The sequence below is a fragment of the Mesoplodon densirostris genome, chromosome 5 (assembly GCF_025265405.1).
Source record: "Mesoplodon densirostris isolate mMesDen1 chromosome 5, mMesDen1 primary haplotype, whole genome shotgun sequence".
NCBI lineage: Eukaryota > Metazoa > Chordata > Mammalia > Artiodactyla > Ziphiidae > Mesoplodon > Mesoplodon densirostris.
The window spans coordinates 6003854-6031631 of NC_082665.1; the positions used below are offsets into that span (position 1 = coordinate 6003854).

Below are 27778 nucleotides of genomic sequence, written 5' to 3' on the forward strand. Positions count from 1 at the left end.
AGGAATATGCATAATGTAAGAGCACAATGGTTATAGAACAAAGACTCAGTTACAGAGGTGTCTCTGGGTTCGGGGGTGGCATGGACAGGTACACCGCTGCCCCAGCTGGGTAAAGAAAGTGAACTGGAAAGCCCATCACCAAGTTCTGGTAGTGCCCACCATTTCCCAGCCCTGGCAAAGCAAACCAAGTGAAAGTTCAGGAACAGCTGCATGATCACAGACCCCAGCAGGCTGCAACGGTGGTCACTACAGTTCCTGGATCACCTCTTCTTCTGTGCTGGTCAAACAGGAGAACTAAAGAGTGACCTAATGGGCTTAACCACTCACTCCTCCTGGAAGTCTTGATTTCTGTGGCTGTCACCAAGTTTCCCAGGACAGCCTTGGGTTATGATTTAATAGGGTGATCAGAGTTCTAAACAAATGGAGTGTGTGAACGGCTAGGGGAGGCTCACTGGGCACAGAAGAGATAGGGGCAGGGGAGCTGTGGTCAGGTGATGGTGCATTGAGGAAATGATGTCTTGGCTAAGATCTGAACAAAAAGGTTTTTCTAGGTATGAGCCAAAGTACTCTAGAAGAAAGAATAGCACGGACAGTGGCTTAGTAGGACCCTTTAAAAAAGCAATTAACTATGGCTCAAGTGTAATAGGGAATGCAGAGAGAAGACCAGCCCTGGAAAGCACAGCCTCATTGTAGAGCATTTTTAGACACACAGAAGAGTCTGAACTTCATGCTAAAAGCAACAGGCAGGAAAGGGAGGATTTCAAGGAGGTAAGTGACATGATAAGGTTTGATGTGGCTGATGGTTATGGATTGAACATGAGCAAGACAAGAGGACAAGCATTTAGATAAAATTCACAGTTCTCTCCATGACTTTGGACTGACTGAGTGTGCTACTTTGGAATGTCATATATGCAGATTTGAATCCCACCTCTGCCACCAATTTTACTTAATATGGAGAGCATAAATACTCACTGACACAACAAATACACCCCAGTGAGCCAAAGCTGACAAGATCAGACCAGTCCAAATTCAGCCACATGAATGCTGTAATTATTTTGAAAAAGACCCATGTTAAGAGGGTTGGTTTGCCTACCTATCCTTGCTGAGTTTTTCTTTTTAACTTAAAAATTATTTCAATTGAGTGAAAGCAACTATAACAGATATGTGTATATACACATGTTATATGTATACAGAAACATACACTCATTGTAGTTTTTCTCTCCACTAAACTAACATGTCGTCAATATAATCTTTTGCTTTGGAAACTTCCCAATGGGGGATGGGTTTTCTTCTATGAATGAAACGGGGGTTTGAGCCAAATTTACGTAGATCTTAAAGAACAGCTACCCTTACCTGATATCAAGATTGTACTGGTAAAAGGAAAGAGGACTCTGGGACATCCATTTTATTACTATTTTTCATAAAACAAAGAAAACCTTATCTGCAATTGCATCTTTGAAAATAATCTCCCATCATCATCACTTACCAAAAAAAAAAATCTTTCCTTTTCTTAGGTATATTTCTAGTTTCTTCCTTTGTCTTCCCCAAGATACATCCAATGAACTTTTAACCAAGAATAGGTGTTCACAAAGGAAGCACTCTTATATGAAAATGGTCATAATCTTTTAGAAAAACTTATCTACCATCTATAGCCCTTTCTCCTTGGCTCTGTGTGTGGATGAAGGAAGAAGCAGTGGTTTAATGCACTGCCATCATGAGGACTGTGCATTTGAGCTGGAAGCTCCCTCCTCTCCATTTCTTGCTCAATGCTTCCATTTCTTTGGTGTTATTCTCTTCTACACACATACACACACACACACACACCACAAACCCTATCTTTCCATCTTATTTCTTGACACTTTTAGGACGAAAGCTGCTATACAGCTTTTGCCCTTAAAGCTGTGCCTGTCACATAAGATGGCCAACAGGCACATGAAAAGATGCTCAACATCACTAACTATTAGAGAAATGCAAAGCAAAACTATAATGAGGCACCACCTCACACTGGTCAGAATGGCCAACATCAAAAAGTCTACAAATAACAAATGCTGGAGAGGGTGTGGAGTAAAGGGAACCCTCTTGTACTGTTAGTATGTAAATTGCTGCAGCCGCTATAGAGAACAGTATAGAGGTTCCTTAAAACACTAAAAATAGAGTTACCATATGATCCAGCAATCCCACTCCTGGGCATATATCCAGAAGAGATGAAAACTCTAATTCAAAAAAATACATACGTCCCTATGTTCATAGCAGCACTATTCACAATAGCCAAGACATGAAAACAACCTAAATGTCCATAAACAAATGAATGGATAAAGAAGATGTGGTACATCTATATAGTGAAATACTACTCAGCCATAAAAAAGAGTGAAATAATGCCATTTGCAGCAACATGGATGGACTTAGAGATTATCATACTAAGTGAAGTAAGTCAGAAAGAGAAAGACAAATACCATACAATATCACTTATATGTGGAATCTAAAATATGACACAAATTAATTTATGTACAAAACAGAAAAAGCCACACGGACATACAGAACAGACTTGTGGCTGCCAAGGGGAGGGGAGGTGGGGGAGGGATGGACTGGAGTTTGGGATAAGCAGATGCCAACTATTATATATAGAATGGATAAACAACAAGGTATAGCACAATGAACTACATTTAATATCCTGTTATAAACCATAATGGAAAAGAATACAAAAAAATGTGTGTATATATATGTGTGTGTGTGTGTGTGTGTGTGTGTGTGTGTGTGTGTGTATAACTGAGTCACTTTGCTGTACAGCAGAAATTAACACAACATTGTAAATCAACTAAACTTCAATAAAATAAAAAAAATTTTTAAAGCTGTGCCTGTCATTTCAATTCAGAAATATGGTCTTACCAAGGAGAAGAATGGCTGGGAAGAATAGGAATGTCGATATTTGTCATTAATTATTTAAAATCAAAGATTCAAACCCCAAGGAATTTGCAGGGTTTCTGCCCAGGAAGCCATACTTCTTTGCTTTCAGTTTATTTTAGATGCAAGGCCCACAGTGATTGCCTGCTTCCCTCCAAATCTATAGGCAAAAAGAGTAAAGACCAAAATGCAAAACTCAAGCATTATGTTTGTCTTTCATTTTTAAAGCCTGTTTTCTCTTTACTTTCTACTATCTTGAACCAATTAATCCTTAGCAAAAGAATCTCTGACCAAAAAATGAAGACAGAAAAGCATGGAGCCAAAATCAACTTCAACAAAGTTGGTCTGAAGCCACAGAATAAGCTCTTTTGGAATTCAGAGCCTCAGCCTCAAATGTCTGAAAGGAGCACTCGCTGAGTGAATCCACAAGAATTCAATGGAAATACAGTGGCCAACACTTTGGGAGCACCTGGTGTGAGGTCTTTTCACCCATTAACTCATTTCTCCCTAACAACAACTGTGAGGTAGATATTACCATAACCATTTTACAGATGAGAAAACTGAGGCATAGAGAAGTTGTGTGACTTGCCATAACCCACCAGAGATCACACATGCTAGGAAGTAGCAGAACCAAGAATCAAAAGTGAAGCTGGGGCTTCCCTGGTGGCGCAGTGGTTGAGAGCCCGCCTGCCGATGCAGGGGACACGGGTTCATGCCCCGGTCCGGGAAGATCCCATGTGCCACGGAGCGGCTGGACCCGTGAGCCATGGCCACTGAGCCTGCGCGTCCAGAGTCTGTGCTCCGCGACGGGAGAGGCCACAGCAGTGAGAGGCCCGCGTACTGCAAAAAAAAAAAAAAAAAAAAAAAGTGAAGCTGTCTGACCCCCAAATCAGTGCTTGTACTGCTGTGTTATAATGTCTGCTTGTGCTTTGGCACAACCAGAAAAACTTGGAAATAGACTTTAACCAATTGTTTATGCCTAAAACACATGCATGCCTCATGAAGGGATAAAACAACAGGTAGCTGGGTTTTTTAATAATGAAAAGTGGGGTAAAAATATGATTGACCCAATGCCTGTACATTTGTTTTGAAAATGACTTTTAGCCAGGAGTTATGTTCTAACTTCTTAACAATTTCATGTCATGAGGCCAACCAGTGGGAATGGACGGTGGCCAAGACATTGGAACAGGGTCCTGGGGGCCCCATGTGGAGAAGGGTGCTAACTCTTTAGTTGCTGGATTGGGGGGCAGTGGAGAGGAGGGTATCCCAGGGGAGGAGCCAGAGCAGTATGCTATTTACCTACAGCTGCAGAACTGTTTCAACATTTTGTCATCAATAGGAGCAAACCAGTGCATCCCAGCAAGGCCAACCCCACTTCCAGCCCACCCTGTCCTTATCCTGGCCCTGTGTGCCACACTGAACTCTGGTAGCAACTGCCCTCCTATATTTCACACTCACTTGAAGGAGATGGATAGATATAAAATCTTGAACCCTGGATCCCACAAAGATCTCTTTTTCCCCAAAAAAGATTCCCACGGTTCAAGAAAAAGGCTCCAGAATACAGAATAGCCAATGAACATGGTGCAAGTGTTATTTATTGTGAATCACGATGTGAAGAGCCAGATAATTAAATTTCCACAAGACGGCCATGGAGAATTCATTTAACAGCCAAACATTGATAACATGGACAATGCAGGCAAAAATGTTAAACCCAGCTGATGATTCTCTCATTTTTAACCGTATATCATTTACAACAGTAAATGATACAGCATCCCAGGGTTATGGGCTAACCCTTAGAGGCCATCGCAGCAGGATCTGACTTGTGTCTGTGGCCAGAGAGGCTCTACTGATCCCACAGAGGCTCTCTGGAGAATTTAAGGATTTTCCCACAAATTAAACTGCCTTAGCTGTTTGAGGAGGGACCAAAAATAGTAGGAACAAATAAACCTGCCCTTTGGAGTCAAAGAGGGTTTGAATCCTAGTTCTACAACTTCCTAGCTGTGTGCTCCAGGGCTGACCACTTAACTTTTCTGAGCCTCCATTTCCCCAGCTGGAAATAAAATTCTGTAAAAATAACACTTAGGTCTTACAGTCATTGGAAGGATTAAGTAAGGCAATCAATGAAAAATCCTTTAAAGAGTATCTGACACCTAGCAAACATTCATTAGGTATTAGTTCTCTTTTCTGACCAAGAAAGTCACATAACACTTGGGCTCAAGGCACTGTGCTCTGGGTCACAAAGGTGAATGACAGATGCATTCTATAATACATCTACAACCAAAACCTACAATCGAAACTCCCTTACTTGGTATTTCCGCAAGAGAAATAAAAAACATTTGCATACAAAAAAGACTTGTCAGTAAATGTTCAGCTTTCTTAAAAATAGCCGGAAACTGGAAAAGACTCAAATGTCCATCAACAGATGTATAAATAAACAAACTCTGGTAATCCCATACTCAGCAGTAGAAGGGCACAAACTGAAATGAGAGGCAAGGGGGCAGGGCACAACCATCAAAAGAATGACATAAGGACTTCCCTGGTGGTGCAGTGGTTAAGAATCTGCCTGCCAATGCAGGGGACACGGGTTCGATCCCTGGTCTGGGAAGATCCCACGTGCCGCGGAGCAACTAAGCCCGTGTGCCACAACTAGTGAGCCCAAATGCCACAACTACTGAAGCCCATGCACCTAGAGCCCATGCTCTGTGGCAAGAGAAGCCACCACAATGAGAAGCCCGTGTACTGCAACGAAGAGTAGCCCCCGGTTGTCACAACTAGAGAAGGCCCATGCACAGCAATGAAGACCCAACGCAGCCAAAAACAAAAAACAAAAAAGATGACATAGCCATAGGACATGACAAAAACTGGTTAGAACCAGCTAGGTCCAAGATGGCAGAAGAGTTGCCTTCCAGTGGACATGGAGCCTCATACACTCATTGTAATACATTAAAATAAGCTAAATGACACACCCACCAGCAGCATGACAGTTCTGAGACCGACCATCATAGATCAAAAAGTGGGCAGTGGCCCAATTCATGGAAATCTCTGCCCCTCCCCCAAAATAGCTGGAATAATCCTCCCACTCATTAGCCTATGAAATTACCCTGTTCATGAAAAATAACCACCCCATATTTCAGGGCCTCTCGCCTTCTGAGGTGGCCCACCCTCTGTCTGCAGAGGGTGTTTCTCTCTAAATAAATCCACTTCTTACCTATCACATTGTCTCTCACTGAATTCTTTTTGCAATGAGACATCAAGAACCTGAGCTTCATTAAGTCCTGAGACCAGGTGTGTGATCTTAATTAAAAGACAGTGGGACTTCCCTGGTGGTGCAGTGGTTAAGAATCCACCTGCCAATGCAGGGCACATGGGTTCAATCCCTGGTGCAGGAAGATCTCACATGCCACAGAGCAACTAAGCCCATGCACCACTACTACTGAGCCTGCACCCTAGAGCCCACAAGCCACAACTACTGAGTCTATGTGCCACAACTACTGAAGCCCGTGTGCCTAGAGCCTGTGCTCCACAACAAAGAGAAGCCACTGCAATGAGAAGCCCATGCACCACAACAAAGAGTAGCCCCCGCTCGCCGCAACTAGAGAAAGCACGGGTGCAGCAATGAAGACCCAATGCAGCCAAAAATTAATTAATTAATTAAAAGAAAAAAAGAAAATACCATGGGTTCAAGTCCCAGTCTGGGTTGCACGGTTTCTAAACTACTGATTCAAGCACCAACATGGATGAATCTCCGAAACATTCTGAGGAGGGAAAGAAACCAGACAAAAAAGAGTAAAGAGTTGTTTTACTCATGGATATGAAGTTCTAGAAAGGGAAATCTATAGTGTCAGAGAGCGGTGTTGTGGTCGCCTGGGGATGGGGTGGAAGGGAGGGATTAGCTGCGAAGGAGCACAAGGGAATTCGACCAGGTGATAGAAAGGTTCTGTATCTTGACAGGGGTGTTAGTTACATGGATATGCACATTTGTCAGAACTCATCAAACTGCACCCTTAAAATGGGTGCTGTGGCATAATATGAAATATTTCTGATCTTTGTCTCCAATTCCTGGCACAGGGCTCCGAAAACCCTTGGAATTTCCTTAGTGATAAAAGTGGATCCAAAAGAGCCCCTTTGAATCATGAGGTGACTCACTGAAGAGTGGGGGGACGGTCTAGATGGCTTCAGGATGGGAGTTGATGGACAAGAAAACCAACCACGTGATTCGAAGGTTAGAACGTTCATCGCTTCCCACCCTACCTCCCAGGAAGCGAGAGGAGATGGAGATTCAATTCAGTCACCAGTGGCAATGGTTTAATCAACTGTGCCTACATAAGGAAACCTTAATTTTTCTATTTTATTTATTTATTTTTAATTTTATTGGAATACAGTTGATTTACAATGTTGTGTTAGTTTCAGGTGTACAGCAGAGTGATTCCGTTGTACATATATATATATATATATATATATATATATATATATTCATTCTTTTTCAGATTATTTTCTCATAGAGGTTGTCACAGAATATTGAGCAGAGTTCCCTGTGCTGTACAGTAGGTCCTTGTTGGTTCTCTATCTTACATACAGTAGTGTGTGTATGTTAAGAAAAAACAAAAACAACGACTCAGATAAGTTTCGGGAAGCTTCCTGGTTGCTGAACATGGTGATGTACTTGGAAGTGGTGCTGCCCTACTCCGTAGGGATGGAGGCTCCTGTACCCAGGACCCTTCTGGACCCAGCCCTATATACCATTTACCGAATAAAGTTTGTGTGCCCAACACACAGTGAGGCCCAAGAAACTGAAACATCGGAGTTTGGAGCAGAAAAAGGTTTACTGCAGGGCCAAGCAAGGAGAACGCGTGCTCAAAAAAACCCCAAACCCCTGATGGTTTGGGGGGAAAAGGTTTTCTAGGCAAAATTTGGGGTGAGGGTTGCAGGGTGTGTGGCTGTTTTCTGATTGGCTGGTGAGGTAACAAGGCAGTGCTCCAAGAATCTTACCCTGGGCCTGAAGTTACCATCCTCCGCCCAGGTGGGAGCTCTGGTTCTACAGAAGAACTCAAAGATATTATTATTTATATTGTATCCCTTGAGGAGGAGCCAGGACCCTGCCCCAAGGCTGCACTATTGCTCCTTGACTGCTCCTCCCTTGTCTCCCCATCTCCTCCCTTCCCTGATTAGCAACTGTTTGTATCTAACCCTTTGGAACTCAGGGAAGGTCAAGGAGGCTGAATGAAACCTATTTCCTACAAACAAGAAACAGAGGACACAGAAGGCTTTTGGACCAGGAGCCCCACAGGGTCCTGCTGGGTTTCATACCTGTGCATCTGGCTGTTCCTTTGTATCTTACATAATGGATTATAATTATACATATAGTGGTTCCCTGAGTTTTATGAGTTATTCTAGCAAATCGTCAAACCTGGGGGTGGGGTGGAGAGGAGGGGCCTCTGGATCTGTAGTCCACCAGACAGAAGTGCAGAAAGCCTGAGGACCCCATTTTCCACTGGTGTCTGAAGTTGGGGCAGTCTTATGGGACTGAGCTAACCCCAAGAGACAGTGTCGGAATTGATTTGGAAGATATCCAATTAGTGTCAGAAAATTGAAAAATTGGCTAGTGTTGGAAAAACAACACAAATGCATATTATTGTGTAAATTAACCTCAATGAAGTTGACCTAAAAAGAAAGATCTACAACCAAGCAAAGGGTTTTCAAACTGTACTCTGAATTGAGTCTCCTTGGGGGTCAAGGTCCCTGTAATTACATTCAGAGCAGCTCTCTTTCAACCTGATTTTTATGTGGAGATCCATTTAAACAAAGTGTTCCATGGCTTAAATATATATATATATATTTCTTTTTTGAAAACCACTGGTTCCTTTGTAAAAGTCCACAAGGAGTGATCAACTTTATTGTCCCATACAGGTGCGGGAGAAAGAATTGGGTGTTTCCCAGGATCTAAATGCCTCCTGGCCAGCATTTCTTAAACCCAGCTTCACATCTGAGGAGCTTCTAAAAATACTTTGGTGCCTGACCCCACCAAGAATCTTCATAGTGAGTCGGCGATGCCATCATTGTACTAAAAACATTCCAGGAATTCAAGCCAGGTGGATAACCATCAACAGGTGTGTTCAGAAACCACGCAAATCTCCCATTCTCCTACCTAGATATTTTACAGATAATCTCCACATACCATGGAAATCCTCCTGTAACCACTCTGAAACACCATCAGGTACATTTTTAGTGGATTTGACCTACCAGTATCTCAAGGTTTAAATCTCTCTGAATGTAGTTAAAGGCTGGAGAAAGTTATCTATAGAGATATCTATCTAAGGAGTAACCCTTAGAGAAAAATAAAGCCAGGTTGCATTTCTCTGCTTTATTTTTGCAGACTCAGGAGAAATTATTCTGAGTGTGATGTTTTCTAGTAGGAGCTTTACTTTCCTCCCTAGATAATTTTTGTTTCATCCCAGCGGTAGACCAAGAAGACAAACATTTTTTATAACAGACCACAGAGAAAAGTGACCTGCTACAACACAAGCAAACTAAAATTCATGTCCTGGGACTAAGGTATCCTTTACCTCATTAAGTCATTCTAGGAGCCTGAAGGAACCATCCTCTCAGCTGCAACTACCGTGAGGGGTTGGCTGCTATGGGTGCATCACTGGACAGTGGTTGACAGGTAAGCCCCAGAGGACTCTGGGCACTCCTTCAGCATCAGTGAGTGGAGTGTACCCAAGGACAACCAGACTGGAAAAGACAGAAGACAATTTTTAGTTTTTCCTCTCTGCACCCTAAGACTTGGGGTCTAAAGCCACCAGTCAATTTCTAGAGTATTGTCGGCTGACGGTGGTTCAAATCCCTCTAAAACTGGGGCTGGCATTGGTGGCCACAGTGAGCAGCCCAAGAACTTGAGAATGAGGGGAATGGAATTACCTTCTAATGTTTTTCTTCTGTTTGGTTTTTTTGGGGGGGGAGTGTTTGTTTGTTTGTTCGGACGCTCAGATTGCGGGATCTTAGTTCCTCGACCAGGGGTCGAACCCGGCCCCGGCAGTGAAAGTGCCGAGTCCTAACTACTGGACCACCAGGGAATTCCCATTTTATCTTTTTTTTTTTTTTTTTTTGATGGTTTAGCTAAGAAAACAGCACACAGTGGATCACAGCCAACAAGTACGAGTCACCTTACTCCGGGGCCTGGCCCTGAGTCTAAAGACAGAACACGTGGACCAGAGGAGGCCGGGGAAGGAGGCGTTCTGTGGGCAAGGTCCCACTGCCCACCGCCCAGCCAGGCACTGTCCCAGGGGCGTGGCAGTGGTCAAGGGCAGAGAGGAAAGTGTTTGTTGGGAGGCTGGTCCTGGCCTTGGATCAGAGCACACATAGACCTCCGTCTCAGCATGGCCATTTTCAGGCTGTGTAACCTCACATGAGGACTTGACATCCCCGTGCCTCAGTTTCCTCATCCGTGAAATCGGTCCCATGTCCACCTCACCAGGTTACTGCAGGGATCACGTAGAGCCCTTGATACAGAGCCCGACTCACAGCGGGCACCCCATGAATGTCAGAAAGCAAAATACTGTGAAACACAATATCCAGCAGCCTAATTTTAATCCTAAACGGTGAGTTTGCTTCCCGTGAGTCGGTGAGGAAAGGCGTCACCCTCCTGATCTGACAAGATGCGTCTGCTGGACTTGACCGAGTTCCCCCTGCGTTCTTCCCAGACCCCCGCACCCTCCATGCTACTCACCCACCTGGCGCAGCCCTCCCCCCGACTTGAATCGTCCACACCTGAGAGCATTACTACACCTGTAAACAATCTCCAGATGTCTGGTTCCGGAAGACCTGCCTGACCGACTGATGTGTTTTAGAGATTACACAACTCATTTTTTTCTATTTACGAGAAAGTCCTTCCAAAACAAATAGTCAAAAAGCCGAGTATCTCAGGCACCCGTGAAAAGAAGGCTTTTGCAAGGATCATGAGTCTACTTCCAAACATTTAGAAATATGTTGTATTAGGATTAAAGGGCTTAAAACAGGTGAAGACAATCAGCCATTTGGCTAATCGGGGTTCTGTTTACACTTCAGTGAGAAGCTAGAGCCATTTACAGGCTAAAGGACAATCCTGTACCTTGATCACAATTGTCAGTAGGCAATCAGCTGCTGACCGACTTTAGACTCCTATGTAACGCAAGGGTGTGAAATTCAAACATCAATGACTGGTGGGTTTTTAGTTGTTTTTTTTTTGCGGTACGCGGGCCTCTCACTGTTGTGGCTTCTCCCGTTGTGGAGCACAGGCTCTGGCGCGCAGGCTCAGCGGCCATGGCTCACGGGCCCAGCCGCTCTGCGGCATGTGGGATCTTCCCGGACCGGGGCACGAACCTGTGTTCCCTGCATCGGCAGGCGGACTCTCAACCACTGCGCCACCAGGGAAGCCCCAATGACTGGTTTTAATGGCTTTTAAGAATGCACAACATTTTGCCCAAAATTAATTGTCTTGGATAAAAGCATTATGAATAATATACTGATTAATTGACCAACGGGTTTGGAGGGGTTTTGTTTGTTTTTCTTCTGTCTGGTGGACAAATACTTTAGGCCCACCTTCTTGTGTGTGTGTGGTTTTTTTTGTTTTATTGTGTTTTGTTTTTGCTTTAATCCAATAACTTTATTCCTTGGCCTGTATTATAAGAAAATACTCCATTATCAAATGCTTTACATACAGAGACGTTTGTCATAAAATTATTTGTAAGTGTAATGATGTATGCCCACCTTCTGACCTCAACAGTACCCTAAGCCGCACAGTAGCCAGCGGGGCTCCGGGACAGCAACGCTGTATCAAGGAGCTTGTCTTTTATCACCACCTAGTGGTCATTCTCTATTATTACAACTCACTAGGGTCGCCTTACCCTTGCCACCCTTGCACAGGTTTGACACTTATATTGTTTTTTAAAGAAAACTTTTCTAAATATTCCTCAAGGAACTTTGTAGGCAAAACATTCCACTCCCTTTCTACACCTCTCACATTTAATCTAGAAAAGTCGATGACAACGATAAACCCTCCTATTGCATACCTTGTATCCTTGTACCAAAGGAAGATTACAGCCCAAAGAAATGCAAGGAAACCCCAAAGGGGAAAAGTGGAGAAGGAAGTGTTTACCGTTCAGTGGTTAAAAAATGCACTCAAATTTTTGTGTACTGGCTTTTTAAATTAAAGAATAAAAAAGAAACAGTTACTTTGAATGTTCAGGCCCTCTGTAGACTAATCAATTCTTTGAAACTCTATTAGCTTCAGATCATCATAGAATTGCTCCACGTCTCTGGTCTTTTCTCTTTTTTTGCAGATGGATTTTGCTTATTCACTTGGGTTTTTCTTTTGAGTTATTCTATTTTGCATATTTATAATGCTGTTTAGTTTCTAGAAACTTCCTATATTGATAAAGCATGTGGAATTTTTTAACTATATTTTGATATCACACAGCCCATATTTGTCACTGTGCCACTGGACCCACTAGCCACTGGAGGTTATTGGGGAAGCCAAATCTGAAAGAGAACTGATACTAGTTACATGGTATTATTGACCTAAGTGATTTTTGCATTTTAATAATATTTAATAGAAAACGAAATGTGAGTGACTAAAGAATATTTACTAGAATATTAATTTCCTAACTACAGGAAGACAACATAAGAAAAAATTAATTCAATTTAAATAAGTGGTCTACTCTGCTTATTATTAGCACAAATATTTATCTTCATTTAAAAATATGAGAAATAGGAGGGAAATGGGCACCTAGCTAAATACATCTATCTCTATCCTACTCTACCACAAGAGCTAAAAGTCAGCCCAAGCAACAACAAAAACTTAAAGCCTATTTGGGTGTGGAGGTGCTATAAAATAGTGATGCTTTTTAGACAGGACATAATTTAATGCAACGAAGTACAAAATAGGAACTAATTTTTAATTATATGAATTTCCACCCCACTGCAGTCTCTCACCTTATTTTTTTTTTTTTTTTTTTTTTTTTTTGCTGTACGCGGGCCTCTCACTGCTGTGGCCTCTCCCGTTGCGGAGCACAGGCTCCGGACACACAGGCCCCGCGGCCATGGCTCGCGGGCCCAGCCGCTCCGCGGCATGTGGGATCCTCCGGGATCGGGGCACGAACCCGTGTCCCCTGCATCGGCAGGCGGACTCTCAACCACTGCGCCACCAGGGAGGCCCTCTCACCTTATTTTTAACTAGGGAGAAATGTCTTCAAAGTAGTCTACTTCAATAATTTGGAATAAAATCATCTTCATTCTCTTCAAAATGCCTCTTTTTGTTACTAAGGTAACAAGAAAAGAGCTGTTTGACAGAGTTCCTGTGAGCCACACGGCTTCTGTCACCAGAGACTACATTCCCCAAAGACACCAACAGGCTTAGCTGCAAAATCAATAAGCAGATTCAGAAGGAGGAAAGGTTTATGGCCACTCCAAGCTGATGGCCATCATTGTCCTTAATTAGGAAAACAGCACGGGGAAGGGCCCTTCTGAGAGTACAGAAGCAACGTTGGCTGCAAGAAAAATACATGGAGCAGCACATACACAGATAGGGGAGAGATGTCAGCAACTTCTTACCATAAAGAAAAACATAGCTCTCAGACACTGAGATGGGGCAGGTGAGCAGAGAATCGCTTCAAACCTACCTGGTGACCAAGTCATGGGGCTGGACCAGCTCTTGCTGAGCAGACACTCAGCATCAATAGGCAAAATTACAGTCTCAGGCTTTGCACGTAGCAGCCATGACTGCAAATCAATCAGCGCAAGAGAAGCAGAAGCAGCCACTCCCTCCAGCATAGAAACGAGCAAAGGGCACTGGCGTGGCAGATTTATTTGTCTGCATCATGACCCCTACACATGTGGATGGTAGTGACATTTAAACAAGGCTTCAGAGACTATGTATGCAGCGGTATGAATAATATAAAATACGACATAACAAGACATAATATTTGAAAACATGGACCAAATAATCAGTGCAACAGAAAGGATCCATCCCAATGGAGACAGAAAAGTTCTGCTGAGCATTCAGAATCTGCAAGAGACAGATTGAGTTCAGGTTATACACAGAGAGACTAGAAATGAAGAAATCTCCTCCTTGGGACTAGATACTTGCTATTCATCTTTATTAGTATGATTGTTCTCTATAAATCTCTTCATTTTCAAAGCTAATTCTGAGAAAAGTAGCATAAGGAACATACAAAGAAATACTTTTGTCATATCACAAAGAGAAGTTCTATATTTTGACATTTTTTTTCAGAGTATTAGAAGGTCTATTCATGCAGAGCAAAAAAAAAAAAATTAAGCAAAGGCCACAAATGTCAGGCCCATGAAGGTATGCATGTGTTGTCTTCACATTTGATTTCATGTTGATATGATTAAGCAGGTATATGCATGGAGATCTAACCATGTCGGATCATACAATTCCTTGGTGAACCCTGGATGTACTGACAGACGTGTACGAGCTTCGGGCCAAAGCATTTTGTTGAATTTGGTTTGTGGGAAGAGAGTTGAAATGGTGCTTCATGGCTTGGGTTTCCTAAAAGAAAGGGGAAATATTAGGGAGAAGACTGTTAACAAGAGACAGAGAATGTTTATCAAAAACTGAACTCTTCAACATACAGTCAAGGGAAGTATTGCTTTTTATTCTAGAAACCACTACTCATCAAGTGCAAAGAAAGGAAATTAAATTTTTCTCATGGAAAACCAAATGATGTTTATATCCTTTCTCTGTGCTAAACTATCAGACATAGAAGGAAGTTGATATCTTCCACAGACGTAGAGAACAAACTTATGGTTACCAAGGAGAGAAGGGGGGGCTGGGACTAATTGGGAGACTGGAATTGACATATATACACTACTATGTATAAAATAGATAACTAATGAGAACCTACGGTATAGCACAGGGAACCCTACTCAGTGATCTGTGGTGACCTAAATGGGAAGGAAATCCAAAAAAGAGTGGATATATGTATACGTATAGCTGATTCACTTTGCTATACAGCAGAAACTAACACAACATTGTAGAGCAACTATACTCCAATAAAAATTGATTAAAAATTTAAAAATTTTTAAATGCAAAAGGAATTGAGAATGATTAAAAGGGAAGTGTTAAGTAAATACTAAGCAGATATTACCGAAAAAGGAATGTAGACATTGTCTCCTAATACTGGTAGGAATGTCTGTGGGCTGTTTCTCTTATAATTCTGAAATTAAATAGTCATAAAATACCATTGCTTAAGGCAAGGAAATGTAAGAATGTAAAAATAAAGACATAACAGCCTTTGGAAATAAATTGGAGTTATTGGATTTCAACATTAAAAAAAAAAGAAGGAAGTTGACATCTTCAATTATAGTTTCCCCACTGCATTTTCATGGAAAATGGAGAGGCTGAATTTACAACTTAGTCCTGGGGGAGGAAATTGAAATGGTCCACGGCTAGACTAGAGGACAGTATTTAGCAGCAGCCTGTTAGGAGACAGAACCCAGTCTCAGACTATACACTGTTTCTCCTGGGGCATCAATTTAGCATCAATTTCAAACACAGGAAATGAGAAATGTTTCATAGTTCCATTCAATGCCACAGTCCTAGAACCATCTTTTCAAATAAAATGCCTGGCTATGAGATGGGTTTGTCTTTAGACACTGAATGGTCTGCCCAATGAAATGCATGATTGCACTGCCATGTTGCATTTTCAAGAAGGACACTGGATCTCTCCGGGGGCCGGGAGTGGGATTTAGGAAGCTGTCTGATTCCCTCCTTCACTGTCAGGCATTTTGACCTCATGACAAATATAGTAATTCCAAACTAGAAGCCATCAGAGAAACAGTCAAAATGGGCTGGCCACAGCGATATTTGCCTTTTTTTTTTTTTTCCATAATCAGCCTATAAAGTCATCTGGCTACATGAAGGATTCCCTCTCAGCTGTGTCGTTTCACATTCAATATTTTTTTATAATTACATTAAAATTGAATAATTTTAAAAGAACTTTACAAACGGAGTGAGTGGAAATGAATTTAAACAGTATTTATGAGTCTTTTACTGTTGCGGGAGTTAGTATAATGATAACTATTGGCATATTTTCCTTTCGCATCATTCTTCAGATAAAATTTCTAAAAGTAAAACTTGCCAGTTTTCTTTTTTTCCAAAACTGAGCCCCTATTCATTCCTTAGAAATCGGATTAGGGACACTAATTAGACTGACAACAGACTGCTCAATAGTAATTTTTTATTTTCTTTCATTTAGAAGAAAATAAAAAATAAAAAAAGGAAATGGGATCACTTCTGGCCCTAAAATAGATATCTATGTGTCCACAACATGAAAGAAGCCACCTGGGAAAACATCAAATGATGGGCTGGATTTGCTTTGTAATTTGAATAAAGGAGTGATGAAACTTTCGTGGTCAGATAATAAAATGTGATGGCTACTCCCACCAGCTCCAAGATTTCCTAAAAATATATTCATTTTTTAATAGTAGTATTTTATGTATAAGTGTAAGTAAATTAAGAGGGGAGATTCTAATGTTCAAATTGGTCTTTGGTACATAAAGCAGAGCTGTTTGTTGGCCAATATTTACAAGCACTGGGGATTTCTTTTTCCTTATCCAGCTGAAGCTTTTTGTCCACCCTTCACTAGGTAGGCTCCAAGTGTGACCGTAGACCTTAACTGAAGACCTGCTGTGTGTCCAGTGCTCACTCCCTCATTCTCCTCTCCTTCCTGCTCCCCTGATATCAACAGCCCCCAAATCTATCTTACATGTTTCAGCAGAGGCATAATATGGACAGAAAGGAGAGTAAATTTTTTTAATTTAAATTAACAAGAACACTTATGGCACCAGAGCAAACCGTAAGCCTCACTGCCCTAGAGAATAAACAGCTGCCTTGGTTGCAAGGTCAAATAATGTCAATAAGAACATAACATTTACATGGGTATTTGCTAACTGTCTGTTAAACCAGATATTTTTACAGCTCTTAATGATCTTTTGATGTTTTCATAGCTACCATCTTATCTGTATGGCCCACAATATTTGAGCATTTCCCCTGTGATCCCAATATCTACTATCATTATCTTATTAATATATTTATGTGGCACTCACCAGACTATTAAGAAGTACATAATTCTTTTTCATCGTCAGTATAAGTTTAAAATTACAAGGCAGCACTATGGAGAACAGTATGGAGGTTCCTTAAAAAACTAAAAATAGAACTACCATACAACCCAGCAATCCCACTACTGGGCACATACCCTGAGAAAACCATAATTCAAAAAGAGACACGTACCACAACGTTCATTGCAGCTCTATTTACAATAGCCAGGACATGGAAGCAACCTAAGTGTCCATCGATAGATGAATGGATAAAGAAGATGTGGCACATATATACAATGGAATATTACTCAGTGATAAAAAGAAACAAAATTGAGTTATTTGTAGTGAGGTGGATGGACCTAGAGTCTGTCATACAGAGTGAAGTAAGTCAGAAAGAGAAAAACAAATACCGTATGCTAACACATATATATGGAATCTAAAAAAAAAAAGGTTATGATGAACCTAGGGGCAGGACAGGAATAAACATGCAGATGTAGAGAATGGACTTGAGGACATGGGGAGGGGGAAGGGTAAGCTGGGACGAAGTGAGAGAGTGGCATGGATATATACACTACCAAATGTAAAACAGATAGCTAGTGGGAAGCAGCCGCATAGCACAGGGAGATCAGCTCGGTGCTTTGTGACCACCTGGAGGGGTGGCACAGGGAGGGTGGGAGGGAGATGCAAGAGGGAAGAGATATGGGGATATATGTATATGTATAGCTGATGCACTTTGTTAAAAGCAGAAACTAACACACCATTGTAAAGCAATTACATTCCAATAAAGATGTTAAAAAAAAAATTACAAGGCAGCAAGTGTACTTGTCAAAGTTACCTCAAGTGACTTCACCATATTCCAAAGTGTTTCTACATGAGTGTTTAGGCTAATATTGAATACATGAATATTTTGATATAAATCAATGAATATAATTGAATAAATGTAATATCAAGCACTTATTGTTGAATCTCTAGTAGCAATATCTTTTTTCATGAGCAGCCAGCTTTGTGGTATTTTTAGGTTGTAATTTATTGCCATCGTTATGAACATCGATTGTAAACTCTCCTATGCATACGTAAGTATGTTGGTCAGTAAAGGAGTCCATGTGATAGAACGCTGATAACAGAACACGTCCTGTGCTTTCACTTAAATAAAGAGGAAGAGGAGGGAGCAAGTACAAAACAAACTCTTCCTCCCCTCAAAGTTATGCTTTTTCCTAGAAATCATACCAACCACAGGCCTTCCTCGCCCTAGCGCCCAAGAAAAGGGTCCAGTAGAGTTCACGAGCCCTGCGGCTCCAGGAAGGGGGCAGCCCAGGGCATCGGGAAGACAGACAAGTAGATCGAATTGAAATCCACTTCTATCACCAAGTGAAATGTGGTCTACATGGCAGACTGTAATAAACAAACCTTCAACCCCAGAGCGATGTGGCTACCTGGACACGTGGAAGAATAAAGCATGAAAAGGCCTAAGAATCTCCTTCCTCTTCTCCTTCTTCTTCTTCTTCTCCTGGCCCCTCCTCTCCTTTCTCAGCTTCCTCTTCCTCCGCTTCCCCTTCTGCTTCCTCCGCAGTTATTTCTTCTGTCTTATTTTAACAAAAATTACATTATTATTGAAAAGTGTAAGGGTCAACAGATACAATGAGGAAAAGAGTGTAAAACATCAGGCTAGAGTTGAGGGCCTCCTACACACCCCACCCAACACACAAACACACTGCACACATACAACACACACACACACACACACACACACAAAGACATCATCTTCCTAGACACAGACCCCACAATCTGGGATGGTTCTGCAGGGCAAAGCATTAATTCTAACAAGTTTCATGACTCCTCTTAAGCATATAGTCTTTACTCATATTAACAGACTGCTCTCGTCTTGTTGTCTTTAAAAATTCGGAAGGCAGTTGGAGGAATAAAATATAAAAAGAATCTCAGCAAATAGAATTTTTTCAGAAAGGATGAAGGTTTTAAATGTATAAGCTGGTTATATTTGTTATAGCAAGCTAATTTCTTGAAGCCAAAGTTATCAGTAACCTACATATATAATCTGAAACTACTTTCAAAGTAATAATGCGTTTGTCTTATTTTTATATATAAAAATGGGATTTTAAAAAATGGAAGCTTGTCTAGTAAGAGAGAAACTAAAGAAATTATTATTGGAAAGATATATAGATAATGAAAAGTCACTGTATGGAATAGGCTAAAAATAACTTTTAGGTCTAAGAATAGAGATTAGTTTGATAAAATAATATTAAAAATAATGAAGCAGATCTATATTTACCATCCCCCCAAAAATATAGATTAATTACATGAACAAAAGTAGATTACAGAAGCGTATTCATCAAAGTTTGATAAATATGTGTATGTGTATGTGAGCATGTAGCTAGTGGTTCTCTCTGGGTAATGGGGTTATAAGATATTTTTATTTTCTGTTTTTATCTGTATTTTCTGAATTTTCTATAAAGATTATGAATTTTTTGTAATTTCAAAAATCAACAAAAGTTTTGGGAAGGAGTTTCTTTTGACATTTGGGACCTTCTTTAATGTTGATGACCTTCCACTGAAATACCTAGACAGTACATGTGACTTTTGGTAAATATTCTCTCTGTCCTTGAGTTTTCATTTTTAATTTAGCCCTCTGATTAGCATTCTTAAATGATTAACCCAAAAATGTTCAAAAACAATATTCTTAAAAGGCTTGATTACAATAAAGGTCACTGAGATTTAGCCAACATGAGAGGATGGAATAGAAATAGGGAGAATCCGAGAATGTCACTTTGGACCTGCCCCCAGAATCCACTAACATCCTCGGAAAAGATTCATCCACCCATTCACATGATGCCGTCCCTGTTAGGGGTTAAAGTTAAAACTCCCCAACATCCAGCTAATAAAGTGCAGATTCGACAGGCAAGCGGCAGGGTGAGAATCTCAGTCCTGCTTCACTGTGACACATAGTACCTCTTCCCCATTGTCAGCAATAGGGGAAACAGCATGCTGACCTTGCCATGCTCAGTTAATGAAAATTATCATAAAGCTCCTCAGCATGGAGTCCTCCCCCAGTGCCTGTGAGGAAGCAAAACAAAGTTTCTCAAACAAAAAAGAGACCATTCTTTGAAGCTTTCAAAATAAAACCAGTAGAATTTGAGGGTTTCAACAAGCAGGGAAAGAATGGGAAAGGAGAGGACTCATTTGTGAAAACTTAGATTGAGTTAAAGACTGTTCTCGATCTTGGCAGCCTTCTCTTTCTCCTTTCTCATTTTCTATTACTCACTTCAGTCACCAAAAGAAAATTAAAAGCTCTTTTTGTTTCAACCAAATGCAAGTTCCTAATATAAAATAAATATTATTGTGTTGGAGATGAGATGGACTTTTTATTACGAGCATCAGAACAGCAGGAGTTCTTATCTTGACCTCTACTCGGCAACACATGGGTCACCTAGAACCTATGTTCTAATCCAGTGGTTCTCAGCCTTGATGGAGCATCAGAATCACCTGAAGGGCTTCTCAAAGCAATCTGCTGCGCTCCACCTCAGGATTTCTGATTCAGTAGTTTGGGGCCAACCCTGAAAATGTGTATTTGTAGAGGTTCCCAGGTGAGGCTGCTGCTGCTCTGGGAGCCCCACTTTGAGAACCTCTGCTGTAGTCTGTATTCTCTCTCTTAAATCACACTGGTTGATTAAGGCACAGTGAGCCCTGGCAACTAGCAGGTTTGGCATCACTACCCACCAAAGTCTTCATTTACAGGGGTGGGTTGTGTTTGTTCCCATGCTGGTGTATCCAAGTTAGTCTTATTGTAATTACACAATTTAAATAAGTATCATGGAAGTCAATGAAATATGAGCATGAAAAGAACTTTTTTCCCTATGTAAAATTAATGTAGTACTTTGAAAAGACCCATATATGTAAGTCACCTTAAAAACCTGTCATCGAATGAAGTGTCAAAAATTTCGGGTGGCAGGGGGGAATCTGAAATCCAAAGAGATTTATGCACCTAGAGTACTTTGCAAGTGCCTTTAAATTTCTGCTGTATTTTTAAAGAAATCAAAACTGGAATTTCTAGACAGACCAATGAGTATGTTCGTTAGAAAGACAGTGGGTAGTTCTAAGCATTGGGCTATTATTTAAAGAAAAGACCTTTGTCCTACATCCAAAAAATTGGCAGTAAATATACATTTACATATTTCAAGTTAAAATAAATGTTTAAGCCCTCTACATGTTTATGATTTACGACTTTAATTGAATTATTCAATTGGTCAACTAACCTCCAGTTCCAAACATGGGATATGAGGTCTTCCTGGGAATGTTCGTTATTATTTAAGCATAGAACCTATAAACAAACATGTCAGCCAGCCCAAAAATTGTTCAAATTGCATGTTACAGAGGATACATTTTATCCCTTTAAATTTTATCCTTAATAACACTAATACTGTTTTCTAATTTTTCTTTAATGTTTTAAATGTACTTTTAAATCTTATATCCTCCGTACTCAATTTTTTAATACTTCTTATTTTGTGCAATTCTTAATCTTTTATCTTTGTGAAACTTGATTCCCTTATATTTCAGTTCCTCTTATTCTACCTTTATTCATTAAGACATCTCTTTCTTAAATTATTTATCTTAAACTGTATATGTTTCTTTTACATTCCTAATTTTATTTATTTATTTATTTATTTTTTGCGGTACGCAGGCCTCTCACTGTTGTGGCCTCTCCCGTTGCGGTGCACAGGCTCCGGACGCGCAGTCTCAGCGGCCATGGCTCACGGGCCCAGCCGCTCCACGGCATGTGGGATCTTCCCAGACCGGGGCATGAACCCGTGTCCCCTGCATCGGCAGGCGGACTCTCAACCACTGCGCCACCAGGGAAGCCCCCTAAACTTTAATTCTTTTTATAATCTTTCTCTTTCTTGTTGTTGGTGTTTCCTCTCACGGGCATAGGAAGGACAGCAAAGAGGAAGGCTCTGTCCCAAACCGGTGGAGGCCCTTATTATCGCTCCACTTGTCTCTATGTGCTCTGTCGTCCCCTTCAATCCTGGCTCCCCACAATGAAGATGCTCCATCTCAGCTCTACAGGCAAGCTGAAGGCATGCTCAGCCCTGGAGGGTCTTATCCATTGGCCGACAGAGGCAGGCTTCTGAAGGTTCAAATACGCCACGGGTGATCCTAACACACACCACCAGATGAGAACCACTGCTCTACTATAACCTCAAGCTGGGGAGGCAGGTTAAAAATTCTTCTCAAGGCTCCGCCATCACCGCTGCTGCTGCCGGCACGATGCTATCCCGGTCCCGCTGCCTGTCCCGGGCATTCAGCGGCTCGCTCTCTGCCTTCCAGAAGGGGAACTGCCCTCTAGGGAGACGTTCCCTGCCTGGGATCTCCTTATGTCAGGCACCAGCTTACCCTGACAGCAGGAAGATTGTCACTAACAGCAGTAGTGTCTTCAGTGTTCGCTTTTTCAGAGCTACAGCGTGTGCAAGGACGGTGTGATTACAAGTCAAAACCCCAGCACTTGCAGAATCTGTCACAGAAGGGGGGGGTCCGGTGGGAGAAAGCGTCACGTTGCAGAAGGTGAAGTGGTTTGTGAGATTGAACCTGACAAGTCATCTGTGCAGGTTCCATCACCAGCAAATGGCACGACTGAAGCTCTTTTGGTACCTGATGGGGGGAACGTAGAAGGAGGCACCCGTCTTTTCACACTCAGGAAAACTGGCGCTGCTCCTGCTAAGGCCAAGCCAGCCGAAGCTCCTGCTGCCGCAGCCCGAAAAGCAGAACCTGCAGCGTCGGCAGTTCCTCCTCCCCCTGCAGCATCCATACCCACTCAGATGCCACCCTGCCCTCGCCCTCACAACCTCTCACTAGCAAACCAGTGTCTGCCGTAAAACCCACTGCTGCCCCTCCAGTAGCTGAGCCAGGAGCTGGCACAGGTCTGCGTTCAGAACATCGGGAGAAAATGAATAGGATGCAGCAGCGCATTGCTCAGCATCTGAAGGAGGCTCGGAATACCTGAGCAGAACTTACCACTTTCAGTGAGATTGACATGAGTAACACCCAGGAGGTGAGGGCTCAGCACAAAGATGCTTTTCTGAAGAAACATAACCTCACACTAGGCTTCATGTCGGCATTCGTGAAGGCCTCAGCCTTTGCCTTGAAGCAGCAGCCTGTTGTAAATGCAGCGACTGACGACACAACCGGAGAGGTGGTGTATAGGGATTATATTACATCAGCGTTGCGGTGGCCACCCCTCGGGATCTGGTGTTTCCCGTCATCAGGAATGTGGAAACTAGGAATTATGCTGATATTGAGTGAACCATCAGTGAACTGGGAGAGAAGGACCGGAAGGATGAACTTGCCATTGAAGATATGGATGGTGGTACCTTCACCATCAGCAGCGGAGGCGTTTTGGCTCACTCTTCGGAACGCCCATCATCAACCCCCCTCAGTCTGCCATCCTGGGCACGCACGCCATCTTTGATAGGCCAGTGGTCATGGGAGGCAAGTTGGAGATGCGGCCCATAATGTACGTGGCCCTGACATATGATCACCGGCTGATGGATGGCGGAGAGGCTGTGACTTTCCTCCTCAAAATCAAGGCAGCGGTAGAGGATTCCAGAGACCTCCTATTGGACCTGGAGGAGGAAGCCATGTGCCCTTCACATCAACCATGCAGGAGCTGAAAAACAGCCTTCTCCCTGTCCCCTCACGGGCCCCGGGTTAGCCTGGTGACAGACAGGCATATGCTGTTGTTCTGAAGCAAGGAAACCAGGGCACTATGTAACCAGCAGTCACAGCTCTCTCCTTGGTGTTCCTGCCGGGCTCTCCCTCTCTGCACCCTTCTCTTACACTCGAATATCTGATTTCCTTAGGCTTGAGGGAGAGAGAGAGCCTTAATGGATGCTCATTAATATTCCTGCCTTTCCTCCATTAGCCCTCCGCAGAGATGATTTTGCTTCTCCCCAGTCCAGTATACCAAGGGAAACTGCCAGGGACCATGTGATTAAGTTTCTATCTCTTGAAAGTCTGTTCTTCAGAGACACCTAGGAGGGTGCTGTGCCTCCCAAGCTCGGAGCAGCCTCTGTCCTGGCTGTGCACGTCCTTACTCGGTTCCACCCATGTGGAGGTATTGACCAGAGGCCAGGAGGTGCTGCTTTGCTTCTTAAATGGCATCTTCATTCTCAGCTGTCATTGACTTCAAGCTGCCTCTTCTACCTTTTCCAGGAAGCACAGGCTGGGGGATCTGGAGGGGCAGGGGATGGGTAGGCAGTGTTGAGGGGGATGACAGATTCTGAGGTCACAGGTTATCAGTGAGACTGAAGCAGAGCCCAGGCCTGCCCTCACACTCTCCGTCATAGCTTTGTACCAGGAAGACCCATTTTGGCACAAGCACGCCCAGCTGTTGTGGTGCCAACCTTTCCAGACTGCTGGGACCATTCTACCACATTGTTCTCATCTAGGGCAGACTCTAGCACATCTTGGCAGTGAGACAGAGTGTGTCACAAGCAAGGGCTGGATGGCGCCTGGTAGAGATTGGAGTGAAGGAGGCTTCCTGTGGACTGGCTCACATTGTCTTGAGCTTTTAAATTCCATTGGCTTAAGCCTGTGGGCTGAAGAGGCAGTTCTGTTCCTTCCTGTATCCTGGCCCTTAGGGGGCAGAGCCTCAGCTCTTCCGCCACAGAACACAGGTCTGGGAGAGGATAGATTGTGGTGGAAACCAGCCCAAGATGCCAGTACACAGTGGGGAAACGGCCGATGTCACCTCTGAGGTACTGCCTTGGGTCTGGGCACAATCATTGGCATTCTTCAGAGCACGGTTAAATGCACACATCCTGTCATGAAAGCTACTGGGCTTCATCGCTTCGTATCCAACGGCATCCAGTCCTGAGGCCGCTGACACTTGACACGGGGAGCCATTTATTTAGTGCAGGGTGCCCATATGCATTTTGAGCAAAGAAGCAAGGCTTGGGGGTTGGGGTAGGGGGAAGGGGTGGGAGCCAGTACTGAGTGCCTGCAGCATCTCCTATGTCTTCACTATTCAGAAGTTGTAACTAAAATATTTAAAGAAGCTGATTTTAAATGCAAATTAAAGGGCAAATGTTCCCAAACAGGGTTTAAAAAAAAAAAGAATTCTTCTCAAGTCGTTACTGCTCTCCTTGTGGGAAGGGATGAATTGGGAGCTCGGGATCGACATATACACACTACTATGTAAAAAACAGATAACCAACAAGGACCTACTGTATAGCAGGGAAACTATACTCAGTAGTTTATAATAACCTATAAGGGAAAAGAATCTGAAAAAATATATATATATTCTATATATAGAATATATTGAATATAAATATGGATATATATTCTATGTATAGAATATATAGAATATAGACATGGATATATATTTTTTCTATATATAGAATATATAGAATATAGATATGGACATATATATTCTATGTATAGAATATATAGCATATATATGGATATATATATTCTATGTATAGAATACATAGAATATATATGGGTATATATATTCTATGTATAGAATGCATAGAATATATATATAGATATATATATTCTATTTCTGGAATACATAGAATATATATATGCATATATATATATATATATATTCTATGTACAGAATCTATAGGATATATATGGATATATATATTCTATATATAGAATATATGGATATAGATATCCTATGTATAGAATATATAGAATATATATATGGACATATATAGTCTATGTATAGAATATATATGGATATATAGAGAATACATATATATATCACTTTGTTGTACACCTGAAACTAACACAACATTGTAAATCAACTCTACTCAAAAAAACAAAAAAAGCCCCCCACAAACATATACAAATAATAATGCTCCCCCTGGGTAGATCCCCACTAGAAATTCTGGAACCATGTGGTTACCTAATGTCAAATATCTTCCAGATGCTAAGCGATGAGCTGCATGTTTAAACCTCATGGTGTCTAAGGTATACACCTGTGGTGCAAGACCTAAAATTAAGACTCAATACTATCTGCTGCCTTAACATCTAGTAAAATCGGGAAGACTTAAAATGGCCTGACCACTGGTTCACCTCCCCTTCTGCTCCCACAGATTGGGTCTCCCACCCAAGCAGCCCTCCTTATCAAGGGACCAGACACAGTGCCTGCTTATCCCCCAGAATTATGCAAACAGGCCAATCACATCCTCCATGTGGACCAGGCAACACCCCACCTTCTTGATACTACAAAGCCTGCCTTCCACTGCCCCCAACTGTTCACTCTGGTCCCATGTGACCCCCCCGCCGTGGGGCCCTGCATGCGTGGATAGCCTCATCCCTTGGGCTTGGAGAATGTGTGACTAATAAACCACTGTCCATCTCACCTGTCCAGTGGCAGGTGTGCCATTCCTGTAATCAGAGGGAGAGAATCCCTCCCTCCCCAACAAAGTGAATAGGAGGCAATCAAACAACACCAGTAAGCACCATGCAAGCTGCATAAAGTGTGTGCTACTCAATGGGGTGAGAAGAAAAAATGGAGAAGAAATCTCCACTGAAGGACTTGGCCCAGCCTGGCCTGACTTCACTGACGACACCTTCACCACAGGAGGCTCAGAAAAGAGTCCAAAGCCACACCCTGTTTCCCCATCAATCTCCCTTTGATAAATGTATCTCCATCTTATTTTATTTCTCTTCTTGGCAGGCTAAAGGAGGACTTTCTGGGAGTGTGGGTTGCATCCGCTTCTCTGTGTCATGAAGAACAAGGAGAATGTGGCTAAAGGTGCAACTCTCTCACCTAAAAGATGCTTTTGTTAAGTACAACATGACTGTGAATTATGCTACTGTACCTCTTCTGTTGCTGTCTCTCCCTCTTCTTCCTTAAGTCCGTAAACAGAAATGAAAGAAAAATATAAATTTGCATAAGTTTTAAGTTGAATCTAAAAATTAAGCAAACTGTATAGCCAATATTTTGTAATAACTGTAAATGAAAAGTAACCTTTAAAATTGTATAAAAATAAAAAATTAAAACATAAAAATTTTTTAATTTAAAAAATAAATGAAAATTAAGCAAACTATAATAAAATACACATTTATCAAAATGAAAGACATCTATTTATTGAGAAAACATATCAATAGCAAAGATATGATAAATGAGCAATGCCTATGTATTTCATGCATTAGACTTCAAGACCCTGGAATATTATGAAATTAAAGACATATTTTCATCACTCTTATTCCTGAGAAAATATAACTAATTAGTAATACTGCTTAATTATATGTTTGATCCTTTGTCTATTTCCAAAGCATATTGCAGACATAGAGAGCTATCAGGGAAAATTCAAACCATATATGTAAGCAATTAGAAAATTTGAACAAAATTATGGCTTTTTGGCTTTTATGTCCTTATCAGCATGCTTTTACTTCAGTTCTGAACGAATTAATTAAAACAGATCAAAGTCTTTTTCACCATCAGAACAAAATTATAACATTTCTGAACCATGTAATATTTAAACACGGATTTCTGGTTAAAGAAAGAAACTTTAAAGTAAGAAAGGGTGAGGCCATCCTGGGCTCAAACAGGTCTCCACTCTGCCAACCCACTGAAATTTCTATTTCCCCCAGATCAAAGTGGGAGAACCAGGCGATATCTCCTAAAATTGCAAAGAAATAAGAACCTTCCCATCCCTGAGCTCATGGAATTTTGGACTGAGGGAGTTGAAAGCAATCTCATATTTGCTTATATCCTCTTACTCAGTCCCTTCTATGGACAGATGAGGACACCAAGACC

General features: G+C 41.9%; 1 protein-coding gene and 1 pseudogene across 1 annotated transcript in view; one reads left to right on the top strand and one right to left on the bottom strand.

Annotated features, from left to right (window-relative positions):
- Positions 1–14098: 14098 nt before the first annotated feature.
- SH3BGR (SH3 domain binding glutamate rich protein) overlaps positions 14099–27778 on the bottom strand; it is a 61692-nt gene continuing 48012 nt past the window's right edge. The window contains exons 6-8 of the mRNA XM_060098471.1: positions 26838–26867; positions 18429–18578; positions 14099–14446 (exon numbers count right to left, since the gene is read on the bottom strand). Of these exons, the coding sequence (XP_059954454.1) occupies positions 18462–18578; positions 26838–26867 (147 nt within the window). The 3' untranslated portion in view covers positions 14099–14446; positions 18429–18461. The remainder of the gene's footprint in view (positions 14447–18428; positions 18579–26837; positions 26868–27778) is intronic.
- Positions 22273–23672, top strand: LOC132491014 (dihydrolipoyllysine-residue succinyltransferase component of 2-oxoglutarate dehydrogenase complex, mitochondrial-like; annotated as a pseudogene).